Source organism: Vanessa atalanta, chromosome 8 (assembly GCF_905147765.1).
Source record: "Vanessa atalanta chromosome 8, ilVanAtal1.2, whole genome shotgun sequence".
Taxonomy (NCBI): Eukaryota; Metazoa; Arthropoda; class Insecta; order Lepidoptera; family Nymphalidae; genus Vanessa; species Vanessa atalanta.
This window is the reverse complement of record NC_061878.1, coordinates 11320765-11337057: the sequence shown is the minus strand read 5'-3', so window position 1 is coordinate 11337057 and position 16293 is coordinate 11320765. Positions and strand designations below refer to the sequence as shown.

General features: G+C 32.4%; 1 protein-coding gene across 1 annotated transcript in view; it reads right to left on the bottom strand.

Annotated features, from left to right (window-relative positions):
* The window catches only part of LOC125065931 (piggyBac transposable element-derived protein 3-like), a 30193-nt gene extending 14227 nt beyond the window's left edge, over positions 1 to 15966 (bottom strand). Inside the window, exons 1-3 of the mRNA XM_047673790.1 lie at positions 15933 to 15966; positions 13922 to 15686; positions 13370 to 13486 (exon numbers count right to left, since the gene is read on the bottom strand). Coding sequence (XP_047529746.1) covers positions 13370 to 13486; positions 13922 to 15686; positions 15933 to 15966 — 1916 coding nt within the window. The remainder of the gene's footprint in view (positions 1 to 13369; positions 13487 to 13921; positions 15687 to 15932) is intronic.
* Between the last annotated feature and the right edge of the window lie 327 nt (positions 15967 to 16293).

Genomic DNA, 16293 nt, shown 5'->3' with positions numbered 1-16293 from the left:
CATACACGCGACGAATCATGATACCGCGGCATCAGTGGCGATTATTGCCGCAATTATTACATAAAGTAGTGTTTACTTATTATTTTAAACACGGAGTTGATCGCCGCCGCGATGTTGCGGTTTTTTAGCGACGGCCTGTGTAAACAGCTAATTTATACACTATTAGTGAGCAAAAATTTATCACATTGTCTTGTTTAGCAAAACAGTTAGCAAACCGACGAGGTTAATCTTTTATTTTTAATAATTTAGCTATAACTTAATAAATCTCTATTCGTCCACGGTGTAATACTTGCAAACTTGAGATTTAAATGGAGAGCGCCTACTTAGATTTACTATATTTGCTTTTTTTTATTTCTCACTCTCGTCAAGAATACCCCTTTGATTAATCACGTTCAGTGATTTTGTAAAACTTACTTCTTATAACATGCTTCTCAGAATTACCTGTATAGTACATTGCAGTCATGCTTTTATAAAAAAAACTAACCAGTTATCAAAACGATGTTATATATAAAAGGCTTACATATCATTTAATACATTCATTTAATTTATTTTATGTATACTAGGCATAATGTTTTATGGATATGAATTTATATTTATTCATATTATATACTTGTATAGGGAAGAGTTAAATAATGAGATAGGAAATAACTTAGCGTTGTGCTATCTTGGTTTCAAGAATTGAATATATGCAAGAAAAAAATTAAAGAACTCCTCGCAACTTCCCTTTCTAACTTAAATTTGAAGACCCTAAAGTTTTTACCACTCGGGGCCTATTATAAAGTGACGTATTTTATTGTATTTACTCAATATCTACTAATTAATTATCCTTACAGCTTCGTAGCACTGACGATTGATAATATACAATTTTCCAGAAAACAAGATAATTTGCATACCGTTGTAAAAATAATTTAAATGGGATCTTTTCAAAAGTAAATAATACATATTAGTCCAAATTCTTATCCCGTCAATCATGTGTGAAATATGAAAATACTGTAACTTGCGAAATGTATCACTAATTGAGTCAACATTCATTTAATACATTCATTTCAGTAACGGTAGGGGGCACCCTATTGTGAATGGCTGTCTTACTCAGTGTCGTTTAATTATAATTAATAAAAACCTATAGACTTGGATATCTATATAAAATTGACATGTATGGTATTATATATGCTACGTACATTTATCCCACTAGGGCGCCTGCGCATTATCGCTTTATTATAACTGATTTGCTTCAATGGGCTTTATGCGTCGTGCACTTTTCCATGTTCTATTTTTTTTAAACATTTGCAAGAGACGATACTACATATTGTTTATAATATTTGCAATCAATATTTTTTTCGCATTAGAATCTTAAGCGTATCCGCGCTAAGTTGGGAAGAGATGCTTGTGTTATGTATAATAGTTTAATTTACACAACAAAAACCATTTGAATCGAATACTCCATTATATATTGAAATGGATATCGATTACAACCGCTACTTTTACTCATGCGTGCTTGAAAGCGTTATTTATGAATTTCTCAGTATATTTTTGCATTGTTTCCGTTCAATGATCATAGTAATTGTTTGTTTGAATATTCAATTACTTAGTAAAAACATGATTAGGTACATGAAAAACATTTGAATAGGTAAATTAAAAAAGTGTAAATCGACGTTTTCGTGCGTATAGAAGGCGTCATTTTTAAACGCAATAGCCGTTTCATACTTACCGATAATTAATTTAATTACTGTTTCAGCCATGTTGTAGGATACTGTTTCTATGTATTCATTGGGAATCTTTGAATGGTACAAATTTGGTAATCTTGAATAACCAATGTGTTTTTTTTTAATTTTATTGTTATACTTACATATATATACATTCCGCACCACCTAGATGTCCGAAAATCCACAACTGCGCGATTTTTAAGACATTTTCTGCCTCGCACAACCACTCTGTGGAACCAGCTTTCGCCAGCGGTTTTCCGAACCGATACGACATGGGAACCTTCAAGAAAAGAGCGTACTTCTTCCTTAAAGGCCGGCAAAGCATCTGCAAAATTCCCGGTGTTGCACATGTCCATGGGCGGTGGTAGTCACTTTCCATCAGGTGAGCTGCTGCTCGTTTGCAAAATTCATAGCAAGAGTTGAACACAGGCATATTTAAATGTTTAATTTGTTTTTTATTGTACAATATATGTAGTTTAAACATTTCGTTCAAAAAATTTGCTATGTTTACAATCTCACGACCTGCGGCTGAACACGTTTCAACTTTATTGAATTTCCGTTCCATCGTATTATATGAATTCATATTCGTAAAGCTTTATAATATACCTTTTTTTACGCTAACACTATAATACGCGTAGTGCTTTTTTTATGTATTCTTATTATTATTCATCAAATTCTATAAATCGCTATTTGATAATTCTTCTATTTGTTATAAATACACAGACAGAAACTACAGATGAATTTAACAAAGATTTGCCCGAATAAACGGGTATGTGTGCCGGCGATAATTAAAAAACTTAAATTAAATTAGAACATTTCGGGTGGGTTTGTCATATGTAAATAATAAAATATGGTACAAGCGTTCTCGGTAACAAAGTATTTGTTGTAATATAGAAGCGTCAATAGCGCAATGGTGTACGAGCCGCCTAGAGATGTTAAAAAGCACAGGTTCGATACTGACCGATTGGGCTACTGTCGTACCCACTCCTAGTACCCACAAGCTTTAGGCTTGATTGTAGTAGATAGGATTATTAATAATATCTTAAAATGGGACGTTACTACTATTCTTTATTTGAAAAGACACTAAATTAATTATTAGTTATATTTATAGATTTAATACAAAAATTTGATTTGATCACGATTCCCGATTCCCATTTCAACACCAACTAACCGTTCATATTCTCATATCAATTCACATTGATTCGTCCACAAAAAATGATATTATGATGTTTTTCATTTAACAAAAAGTTAAAGACTGCCAGATCATTGTGTGATTGAAATTGTCGGTTAACAGCTTTTCTCAGAATTCGGGTTCGTTGACACCGTCTGACCTTTATTCGATAAATCACTCGATCAAACGATATTATTGATGCACGTATTAAGATTAGTACACACATTAAATTCAAGTTAATTGTAAAGGGGACGCGACGTGTGATGAAATTTTACGGTTAAATCGAATTCTGTCACTAGAATCTTTCCACATTTCTTTTTTCTTCACTTAGAAAAATACAGCACTCTATTGTTATATTAATAATATTGAACATCGACTTGTGTAATAATAATAACAAATATAACAAATAAAAGTTAAAGAAGTAATTAACTAATTATTTTATACATTAATAGGTACAGTTCAATTTAAATTGAAATCGTCTTCTTTAACATAGATATATATTTCAATAATATTGTTCAAGAAGACTCGCATCGAAGATTGGTTGGAAAAGATTACTGAAAACAATATAAAGACCTGTCATTTTAACCTGAATTATTGTATATAAATATAATAGAAATAATATTATAATTCCATATTGAATAAGACGAATTACAAAATACTTTTTTCAATAACGTTTGCTAAAAATTATATTCATATCTTTGTCCAACGATCTTACGTTTTCTATCCAATAAGCGATCTCGACGCCACCCTAACAAACTATACTAGTTTTTAACTTTTGTAATTCAACTCGTTCAATATTCAGTTAATAATAATTAGTATAAATTATTAATTAACACGAAATAAATGCAAGGGAAATATTTTAATACCTATTGATTACTCTAATTATATACTGCATAATGTCAAGAGACTCCCGAGTTATTATTCAATTATTAATAACTTAAGTATGTTCCATTTTACAATACAAGCGGAAATCGGTTCTTACAAACAGCTGTGGACGAGTAATTGAAGGATTTTGTTTACTTTTCATACATTTGCAATTATACGATACTTGGTTTTTAAAGGCGACATGAAATTAATTATGCAGAAATATTTATAAAATATATGTCATTCCGTCTTGTTGTCATCATAGTGACAAAAACGCCAATAATAATGATACTTTCATCAATTATTTTAATGCATCATTGATTGATTGCTTCTATAATTATCAACAAAGTGCAGTATTTATTTGAATAATTACTTAACCAAAATAATATTTGGTTAATAATAACACAAAAAAATATTTTTTTCATTTATATGCACCGTAATCAGCTTTAAAATTACGGTCTTAAAAATTAATAAATAATCATTTAATCTGTATGTCAATAAGTCTTTTATAACGAATATCTAGTCACGCTAAGCCTCAAAACGGTATTTGAATAATATAGTTTATTTATGATTAATTTTTGTCAGTATTTTATTTTTTTTATGTACATATATTAAGGATCTTTAACAAATGATACAAACTTACCGAGTATATTACATCGTGTAATAATATTCTTAAATATAGGTGCTCCTTCAATTACAGGACACTTCAAGCACATACAAAATTGACGAAACTGAATTTAAACAAAAATAAATGTTAAATTTAGTTCACATGCTTAAGTGTAGAATCTTTATTCTCATTTGAATTAATATTGTAAGTAATATCAATAAAAATCTGCATACACTGATTTAATAAATGGTGCTGTAAGTTTCATGTCACAAATGCCCTAAAGGTATGATGGGGGTTGCCACTAGTAGGTAGTACTCAAAAACGACAAAAGGTAATCGCTTTATCGTTAAAACAGTTGTAACTGTTTGCCAGTTTCGCGTTACACTTGTTATTGTGTTTTTTAATGTAACAAGTATCCATAAGTTTAGTTCGTCGCTTATGAAAATGTTAATATTCGTTTTTTTTATTCTACCCAAGTTATGATAGTTAGTTTTAGTTTCGTATAATACGTTAACACGACGCCATCGTTCCGGAAGAGCGCATGCGTGATGTGTGCTTGCTTCAGTCCTATTGGCTGTATTTGTTTCTAATACAGTGGTAGGGCCTATAAGGAGGTTACACCCACTTACCCGTATCTTGCCATACTTTCGTCTGCTTAACTGTTAATGACAATGTTGTAATAGTTCGCCACGGCACATATCACTTTTTTTGCTTAGCTTTTTATTACCTGACTGCACAGCAAAAGTGTCACTGGGTTGTTCTAAAACATAGTGAAAGTTCACTAACAAAATAATACACTAAAAAATGTAAATTATTTTTTATTCTTAAAAAAATACAAAAATATAGCTGCGTGGGATTGTACCAAAATGTGATACTTGGTGATAGCGCTTTGTACAATAAATAGCGTCGGTAGATAAAACCAAGTCATCACATATTCTACCGGTAAGCAGCAATGCTTAGTATTGTTACGTTCCGGTTAGAAGAGGGAGTGAGCCAGCGTAATTACAGGCACATCGGACAAACACCTTAGTATCTATGGTTAGTAGTGCATTGGCGATGTAAGGAATGATTCAAAACTTATTAAAGCCAATGTACACCTCGTGGTGACCACGTAATACCAGGCGGCTCAATAGCTCCGCTGCTCCGGCACCGCAATAAACGCAAGCTACAGTATTATTGAAAATAAAATCCTTTAGATAATAATTTATTACTTTTCAATACTTAATTTGTAAACACAATATTTGTTACAATGCTTAAAATAACATAACAAAACGAAAAAAATGCCGTGCCGACGACTTAATAATGCTAGCAATTTACAGCGGTATCACATCAAGGTATGCCATGATAATTATGCTAATGTCACATTAGCCATGGTAATCTTATGAGCGACCGACCCGCACTCGTGTAATCTACACCTATGTAATCGTATGTATGTATGAGTCCATCGATAGGTGGCGACATATTCATCAAATTTATAACACAAAAGTACATATTTAGTATTTTGTCATCAAGGATTAATGACGAATGATTAAATTATTAAGTTTTTTATTAGTTTTGAAATTTATATTGATTAAATATACGGATAAATTAAGAGTTCTTAGTATTATAAATATCTAATTAGTAAGATACAAACAAACATTTGAATACAAAAAATCGAGTCGCTTGATTTGTTTAATCTATCCGATCGAAAACATTTTATAGATTATACATACACATATAACTTTTAAAAGATTACTCGTCAAAACCATAAACTCTTATCGCCAATTTTTATTCATATAATGATTTTATAATTAATATTAGAATATTTTATTAAGTGTGATAAGATAATGTACGAAAAGAAAAAAATACATATTTATTAAAGAATTAAACCGTTATTAATCCAGTCGCGAAGGTTTTAAAGACATTTTGAAAATCATCATACAACATTTTATTTATTCCTCTACTATTTAAACGATTACTCTACTAATAGTTTAATGGAAAAGTAAGCCGGTCCGTCTGTATGTTAAGCTTTCACGATGAAACTACTGAACTGAATATGGTGAAATTTAGTTTGAAGTAAGCCTGAACTTCAAGGAAGAACAAAAACTACTTTTTATCCCTAACACCTAACGAACAACCCCAAAAAAAACGAGCGGAACCGCGGGCAGCAACTAGTATGTTAATACTTAGGCATCTTAAATAAGCCGGTTATAATTAATCCAATGTTTTATTTAAACTATTATCTTACTAAAACTAAATCTTTTTAATCTTAATTAATATTTAAACTTACCATGCAGCATATGTTGGTCTTCAAACAATAGTATCATAATGTGACACGTCACCGTCAAATGCAGTAGTGGTTTTTGCAAGAAGGCTGAATAATTTACAATGAAAAGTCACCACATAGTAATATAAGAATTATGTATATCGCATATATAGTTCTGTGTTTAAATTTAAGGAATTCATCAGTTCATTTTTTTTTAATTCGGTGTCTAAGTAATCGTAAAGAGCGTATCTGAATTTTAAAATAACTCCTTTTTTTAAATACTGGTACATTTTTTTTGTCACTGCCCTTTTTTGTGAAGCGAATTATTTTGCCAATGTCACGTACATAAATACGACACGTAGGAGATTGATCGGAAATAATGATGTTTTTGTTGACGATGTGAGAAGCATAGAATTCATAATTATCTTGAAATTCCGAAACGCATTTCGTATCTGACTTGTCAATATTATCACTATCAAATTAAAACACATATTTGTTTGTACGGAGCGTTATTTGTTTCCAAATTAAGAAAACTTTTTTTTTTCTTATTATTACAAAGTGCTTCAAGCGAGTTGTTTACATAACTTAAAGTAATCTTCATCCCTTGTACTATAAATATTTTTTCTAATTTTTGATATACTTTATCCTACATTGAAAAAGTAAAAAGTCTCTATGCTGGGCTAAAGCCTCTCCGCGTTTAACAGATTTACAACCGAAACTTGCAGGTTTTCCCACGATGTTTTACTTCACCATCGAACACCATGCAAGTTATATGATGAAAATTCATGTGCTTGTTATATATATAGTGTTGCTCGGTTAAGTTTGAACCCTCAAGATTCACGTGTTCCAACGTGTTAGGCCATCTCGACTCTGCCTACATCCGAACAGAACGTAATTTATTTTTGTTAACTATGTATTGTTTTATGTTGCTTTTCATCAGATATTTTCACAATAAATTATATTGTATATTAAAGTACTGAGCTGTTCGGAGAGCGAGAAGGTCGCGGTTGGGGGCGTGTAGTCTCACGTAGCGCCCGGTAGTCTGCTGCGCCAAGCGGTCATAAAGAATCGAATACTAGGAAGAAAAAAATATGTAGTAGGTACTATATTATTTTAGCTGTTGTTTTAAAACAACAACACTGACAATTGGTATATAGCATACGTATATTAACAAAAACATACATTTTCTTTTAATAAGTTACATCGTATGTCATAAAATTTCTATACGTCGTGTTACCTATTGCAGGGTGTAGGGTCTTGTTGTAAATTAAAATTTTTAATAGTCATAAGACTAACTTTAAACAGCATGCAATGAAACAAAACTTAAAAATAAATCCGCTGCATTTTTATTTTAAATAGTTTATATAATATAAAATAACATAAAATATGTATAATCTTCTATATTCTTGACATGACATAATAATAAATGTCGTAAACCGTTCTCATAGAAAACTAAATTGATTCTACTAACATTTTGCCAATTTTATTTCACCAAAGTTCATATAGGTTAAAGCAATTTATCCGATCTGACATTCTCACTTCCTCGGCGCTCCTGGTACTAGAAATATTAAATCGTTATCATTTACAATAATAATCGTGTATTTTGAGAGTAAAACGGATTGTAATAAATAAAGGTTTTACACCACACCGAGGTAAAAGCTTGTTTTGAATAGCAAGATCATCAGCTGATTTATTTTTGATTACTGCTTTGGCTTTATAAGAGGGATATAATAGGTTCGCCGCAATGGTCTAGTGGATTGGTATAAGGTCGCAGATCTCTAGGTCCAGGGCTCAAATCCCAGATCGTGCAGATTAATATGTAATGGATTATCCTCCAAAATAATGTCATTAGCTACCCGGAATTTAAAAGTTGTGTGTACGGAGCGCATCCGTTCCATCGGGTTATGAGTGAAAGAACAGTGCACTTGTGTTTCTGGGATATATTATAATCCACACATCCGGCGTGGTTGGCTGATCTGTTATGAGACTGGCTGCCTAGGCTGTCAAGACGATAGCTGTAGATACTCTTAGTATCAAAATAGGCAATTAAACTTAGAGTTTTGAATATTATATATAATATAATCTTATAAAGATAGCAAAATTTACATATTAACAATTCACTTTACCCTTTTTTGTAAAAAGTACATTTTTTATGTATACAAAAATATTTAAACAATAGTTGTTTGAAATAAAAGTTCAATGATGAATAATAATTTGTTTTTTTTTTAGAGTTATATTTATGTTTGCACACTTTTAATTTTGATTGTAATAGATTATTAGATTGGACATATTCTAAATTAGCGGTGTTCCGCTGAAGTTTATTCCGGAGTTAAATTTATATTAAAAAAATATCCGAAAAAATATTTTAGTGAATTTAATTACCTAATTATATAAATAAAGCACTAACAGTATTTTTGTAATGTATACCTCACCTTGAGATCATCCCGAGGACAGAGAAAGACAGACAAAATAAAAATAATATAATGTTGTTTTCAAATTATAGACACTTCAATTTATTCGTACACTAATAAATAATAACATTATTATTATTATCAGGCCGAATACTCTTAACTCAAAGTGTACATAGTTTAGCTTTTACAAGAGAATTTTCCCTATTTCTGAATTATTTCCAACAAAACAGGTCGAGTAAAAACTTGTTCCTGTCTTGATACTGTGGATTAACGACCTCGACCGCTAAATGAAATTATTTCGCATCTATCCGCCATCTTTTCACGCGATTTTTAGGGTTGCCACAAAAATAAACTCTATTTATTCTTTCAAAATATTAAAGAAACATTAGACGCTCTGGGATTCTTTGAAAATATTTTGGTCATATTTTAGCGCGATACATAAATTAATAAATCAATAACTCAATAACAATCAATTCAAGGTCATAACGTTAGTTTTCGTAAAATCCTAGCGACTTTATTGTGGTGTTATTTTGACATTGCCAATTCATAACTTATGTGATATAAAAACAACATTTACATATTACATTAACAGCCTGTAAATTTCCCACTGCTGGGCTAAGGTGTCCTCTCCCTTTGAGGAGAAGGTTTTGGAGCATATTCCACCACGCTGCTCTAATGCGGGTTGGTGGAAAACAACATTTTCCGCTTTTGTGAGGGTGCAAAAAATCTGTGTCACGAACTCGCCCAAAAGTCCCATCAGCTCAATGATACAAAAAAATTGCATGTGTATTATGTATGTATACGTTTGAATTAAGAAGGTAAGAACGATCCTACAATTGTTAACATGCGGGCTTTGATAGTTATACAAGGTATGCTTAATATAAAGGATGTAAAAGAAAGTAGAAAGAAAGTAGAAATGGATTGTTGATTTCTTTTAGATTTTAAAGAAACTGTTAAGGAAAATTTATTGTTTTATTATTCGTAGCATAAACAATATGTAATGGCCGGAACGGAACCCGCCACTTTCCTTTGTAAACAATTTTTTATATTTATTATACCACCTCAAGGATATTAAATTTCTCAATTAGTATTTTAAAAGCTCTTTCATTCGAATATGAATTACATTAATTCGATGGTTTTTTTTCGAATTCGAACATGTCTTTTTTGTATTCAATATTTCGTTACTTATTATTGTAAGCCAATAATGGATAAATATTAATTAGGAATAATTACATCGACGTCGTTTGCCGTCATAAGCTTTGAATATATAACAACAAAGATGTGAATGTTTACGGTAGCCCTGCGCAGGCGCAGACCGACAATTTGTTTCGATCATATTGAGATCTCTCTATATCGCGCGGCGTAAATTGGCCTAACTGTACCTACTACCAGCAAATATTTGTAATTTTCTGGAACTATGGATATATTATTATGAAAGTTAGGAAATGATAAATAAAATAACATTCTTTCGTTATGAATGTTTTTCTGTTTATTTTAAGCGTTAGCTTAGCAGTTCACCAGTAAAATAAACAAAGATAAACTAATAAATATTCTCTTGAAATATTGAAATATTATTATAAAAATCTATCGAGTTAAAAAAAATGCAATATTACAAACCTTTTATTTAATCCACGTATGTACGAGTACTCGTATATTACAAATCAAATTTGTTATACTTGTCACTAACACAAAAAGTGGCACCAAAATTTCAGCTCAGACGTTTTATGGAACTGGTTTAAAGTTCACTTACAAGATTTGAGTCATACATTTATTTATTCAACATATGAATATAATATTTTACATTTGTTAAATTTAAAATATATAACATTATTTTTATTATTAGTAAAATGAAATTGAATCGAATTGAACCCCTAACACACTAACACTTAAGGTTTTAAAAATTATTCGAAATGGATTTTTTCGCCTGTTGTTAACACTCACTTGACATGACAACGAATGTGGGCAAAAGCACTTACGCGTGTTAATTCTTACAAGAATTAATTTAAAATGACATTCACGCGTTGAATTTAAAAGGGTAAGGGTTATATAAATTGATTCACGTAAAGATATCAAAACGCATCAAATTGGTGAAAGTTATAAACGTATATTTCATTATATGAAATTTACGCTTTCGTGTTAAGTTACCGTTATTATTTTAAGCAGTTTTATTAATTAAATGTCACTGTAGAAGTATTTTTATTTTACATTAGTTACAGTAAATTGTACCAGAAGACTTATCACTAAAGTAAAGTAAATGTCCTGTGAATTTCTCACTACTGGTCTCAGTGCCTCCTCTCCAATTTTCATGAAGAAGATTTTTGGCGTACTCCACAAGGCTGGTCTATTAGTACGTGACTGATTTTCACCTAACATATTCGGTTTTTCTCACGATGTTTTCCTTCACTGCCGATCATGTAATGAATTATAAACACAAATTAAACACATGAGAAATCTGTATTGTTTAAAGCAGTATCTCGGCTTTGATTTATCATTAATTTGTATTTTTAATCTAGCTTCACCATGTCACTGCTACTTTATTACAATTAGAAAATTGTCAGCGGAATCAGGTCATGTATAAAATGCTTGAACTCTGTACCACAAAGCTGCTCCAATGCTAGATGGATTAAACATTTGACAAAATATAAAACTCATCGGTGATGGCACGGATTTCCAACTGCGATTATTTCTTAACATTCACGTATTTCAACCACTGATCCATCTCAGTACTTTTGTCATATATATAAGCCATGTCTTTTTACATTTTTATACGGAAGAATGACAGAGGCAACTTTTTCGCTTCTTACAATATAATATAATCTTGTCACGGTTACAACTTTTAATACTTATTTCAATAGCTGCCCATCTCGACTTCGAAAGGGTAAAATTCATACAAAGTCATTGTTCCCATTTCCGATCATCCATCATTTAAAATTAAAATTTCCAAAAAAAAACTCTTACCAGATTTTTCCTTTAAAAATAAACATATATTCCAAATTTCCGCTTTCTATACTCAGTTGTTTTGGCTTTGCATCGATAGTCATTTTGTCCTGAACAAACGATTTCATAAAAATGGATTTGAAGCAACAGACAGGAATAAATATGTTACCTGGAAGGTGTATACTTCCGGCTCTGGACTGTCGACTGTATGTGTATACAAGCAGAATAAGTAGTTTAATCTTTATGAAGTAACAAATAGAGAAACTGACAAATGCACGTTAACATTTATAACATCTGTATGAAGTATATATATATTGTTTCTTTTCTCTGTTAATATATACACGTCTTCTCGCAACACAGCTTTGCGAGAATGACGCACCTTCAATTGGAGATTCAATCGGTCGTCTCAACGATGACCGATTGAAGCTCCTTCTATAACGTATTGACTGTACACTATACGATTGAATATACACGATTGTCTCAGGTACCCTTATGTACTTTACTTTCTTCATAGCATCCTAATGCTGAATGCCTATCATTATCGAATCGTTATAGTATACCAGTACCCGATCGTTATTTAGTTACGAGTACCGTCATTAAAGTCGTTTTTAAACGATAAGTGCGAATAACGAAGCGTTTTATAGTAGTAGTAACGGCAAAATCGATTAAAACTAATTTTAATCATATGCATAATTGTTGTTTATCTAATTCGAGGCATCATCATCGACGTAAATAGGTTAACAAGCAGATCACAAAAGCTAGATTGCAACGAACAAAGTTCCTAACGTGAAAACTGAGTTTAAAGATAAGGAATAGTATGCGAGAATCTAGACTGCGTTACCGAAGCTCGTTAGTTTCAAAATGGAGTTTTGTCACGAAGACCGCCGCCAAATTTATGATTGCACGGTCCACACTGGGGTGCCAAGCAGATTACTGATTAGAAATCTATATATCTGATCGCTTAGCACGTATTACGTTGTAATAAGATTCATTCTACGAAACAAATTCTTCAACGAGATAAGTTAAGTCCAAATAGATGAATGGATGCTTCACGCTTCAATTTTGTGACTTCATTAAATATTAGCTCGTGCCTGCAGCGTCTGTCGCGTGCGTTTCACATTTAGTCGCATATTTGTTAGCGAATAATTTATAATTGATTTCGATAATCTATGACTTATGCAATATATGTTAGTTATTTTAGATGTGTATTTTGTGTTTTTGTTCATTCCGTGAAAATAATGATAACTGATTAATGTATCTCTTAAGGTATAATCTTAGTGGTGACTAACTGGCCAATTTTGAAATGTTAAAACGGATATCCCTTTCGCACCTGAGATTTTCGTTCCTTTGATTTGAAATGAAAACTGTAATATTTTGGCAAAAAAGTGGTAATTTTTATGTAAAAAATAGTAAAAAAAATCCAGCGTATACCAGGACTTTGGAAAGTCGATAGCACGATAGTGAGCTCTGGGGCTGACTTCTACCAACTCACGATCGTGAGTTTTTAAGTTTTGATGAGATTTTAATGCAATGATGGCGTCAGCTTTCCTAGAAATTATTTGTAATGAAATAAAAGGCATCTAGTTATTAGAAAGGACTTATTTAAACATTATAGTTTAGGTATAAAATTAAAGTCTTGTATTTTATTGTAATACAAATTATCTTTTGACAGACGACTTAGAAATTAAAAGAAAAGAACCAAAATTCAACGGTTTTACGAAATAAGCAAATTTAAATAAACTCATGTAACTTAGGAAACAAAAACTTAACAAAAAAAAAAACAAAGAAATAAACTCAAAAGCCTTTCTGACTGGAAAAAAATAATATTAAACTTAATACTTAGATAATCTTTGAAATATACTTCTAAATCACAGTGTTATCATAGGAAACGTTGTAAAATTAGTAGACTAGTTTCTTTGGTGATACAAATAAAAACAGTCTTTATCACGACTCATGCACAAGTAAACATCACATTTACGGCACCTAATTTTAGAGCGAGATGAACAAATCTCTGAGCGACATTTGCGAGGAGCTTTCAAGTCGTCAAATACAGGAAAATGTTCATATCCATCAAACCTCTTTCCCACAGACGGATGATTAGCGGGTTTGTATCTGTCCGAAGTTTGTGCCCGCGTTTCAAGTAATGGGGATGAATCGCGCCGATCTCTGCCAGGAGTGCAGATGAGAGTCTCAGCTACTTCAAATCTGAATGAAAGGAGATCTTGAATTCGACTTTTTGGAATGCCTTTAGCCAATAAGTCAGATCTGTAGAGACGCCACGAATTTACCATTGCTAGGTCTATAAAGTGGAGTATGACCTTGAGAGTCCATTTTCGGGTCTTCATGAATGTACGGTAATATTCCATAGATTGGTCCAAAACATCCACTCCACCCATAAAAGAGTTGTAGGATGTTACAATTTTTGGAGCATCAACATCAACGTAGCATTTTTCTGATTTATTGTAACGCTTTACTATGTCGATTGTCGTACCCCCAGTACAATTTGATGCTGTCAATACCGCCTTGCTGTCCTTCCATTTGACCAAAACTACGTCGTTAGCCACTCTTTGTTCAATTTCTCCTCGTATCATTTTTTTGTCATCTTTGAACTTAAGCTGCTGTCGATCTGGTACACGGTTAAGCATAATTGTTCCTGTGCCATGATAGCCCAATTTCGTCAAATTTTCCAACAAGGGAACCGTTGTGAAATATCGGTCAAAAAAAATGCAGCTCCCGCGTGGAACACTTTGACTCAGGCGAAGAACTACAGCCGGTCCAAGCCCCAAAGGATGGGAAAGTGCGGAATTGTTGCCGTAATAAATTTCAAAATCCACCATTAGCCCTTCACTGGTAGTAACCACGAAATTCTTAAGACCCACTGGGCGAGGCTTGTTCTTTACTAGCTGGCGAAGATGACACTTGCCTGTGAAAGGTATCATTTGTTCATCAATTGAATACCTGCCCGGTGTCCTTTGAATTTTGTTGCAGCCTTCTCTCACAATCGCGATTATTGGCTGAACCTTCCAGAGAGGATTTATTGCTTCCGAGATGGGTGGAGAGTCGGAATCCACGACGTGCAAACTGTTTCTTAAAGTTGTCAGTCTATCTCTTGTCATTGCAGAAACAATCATGTCAACTTTAATACTTCTGCGCCAGTACATTGCAATCCTGGGATATGAAAGTATACCCATCAGTAGATGGATACCAATCAATTTTTTTATTTCCTGTTTGGTGGTATTTAAGACTCGTCCAGTTTTTCTTAAATAGTACAAGTTTGTACACAATGCCATGCGCTCGTAAAAATCATCATTATAATAATCATTATAATATTCCACCGGCGATCTTATTTCATTGGGTTGTGGATGACCTGAAAAGTTATGTAATTTATCGACGTAATCAATTTTCTTCCATAACCTTTGACGAGCAGGCAATTTCACTTTAATAGCCTTTGATTTTTTTGTTAATTTTGAACTAGGCGTCTGCTTTGACTTTTTCGAACAAGATAGGCCTGCTTCACTATCATCCATGTTTTTAGACGTAGACTTCCTTTTAGACACTTTACCTTTGTTTTTTTTCAATTGCCCAGTTGCCACTGATGGACGAGGCGAAGAGGATAACTCGACTTCACCTTCTTCATCATTTTCCAGCTGCGAAGGAATAAACTCTTCGTCGTCGTCTTCGAAGTCCAACTCGGAACAGTTACCATCATTGAGGATGCCCAAGATGAGATCGTCGTTCAATTGCACGTCTGTCGTTAAAAAAAAAAATCGAAAAATAACTTAAAAATGAATGAACTCACGATAATGCGTTGGTACAATTGCAACCCATGTATCACGACAGTGAGCTAACAATTTTGTTGTAAATTAAGTCGGTATTTACAAGAAATATAGTGAAAACTTATAAATATTCATATGTGTCATATACTTAATAATGTAATACAATCAAAATATCAATGATTTCTTACAAAATTTGCATAAAAATAAATATTACTTACGACGTCCAGTGACTGGGTCAAGAAACGCAGCCATCTTGCCGGCGCGCTCGCGGCTACTGATCGCGCTAGCCACCAAAACCGTTTCCTATTGGATAGATCGATGAGCGCACGACCATGCGAAGTCGGTTTGACGCGGAGAAACGAATTTCGCGCGAACATATAATATTTCAAACAAGAAACTCACGATCGTTTCATTCGGGTGCGAAAGGGATATGAAGGGGATATATTTACACTCAGGGTCTTAAAATTGATTTAGTAATGCATAAAGAAAACATCATGCTCTTATATTTTTTTTGTTATTTATTATAGATTCTCAAAAAGAATTCCGCTGATTTTCATCACTTCGTCTATGGGCTTGAAT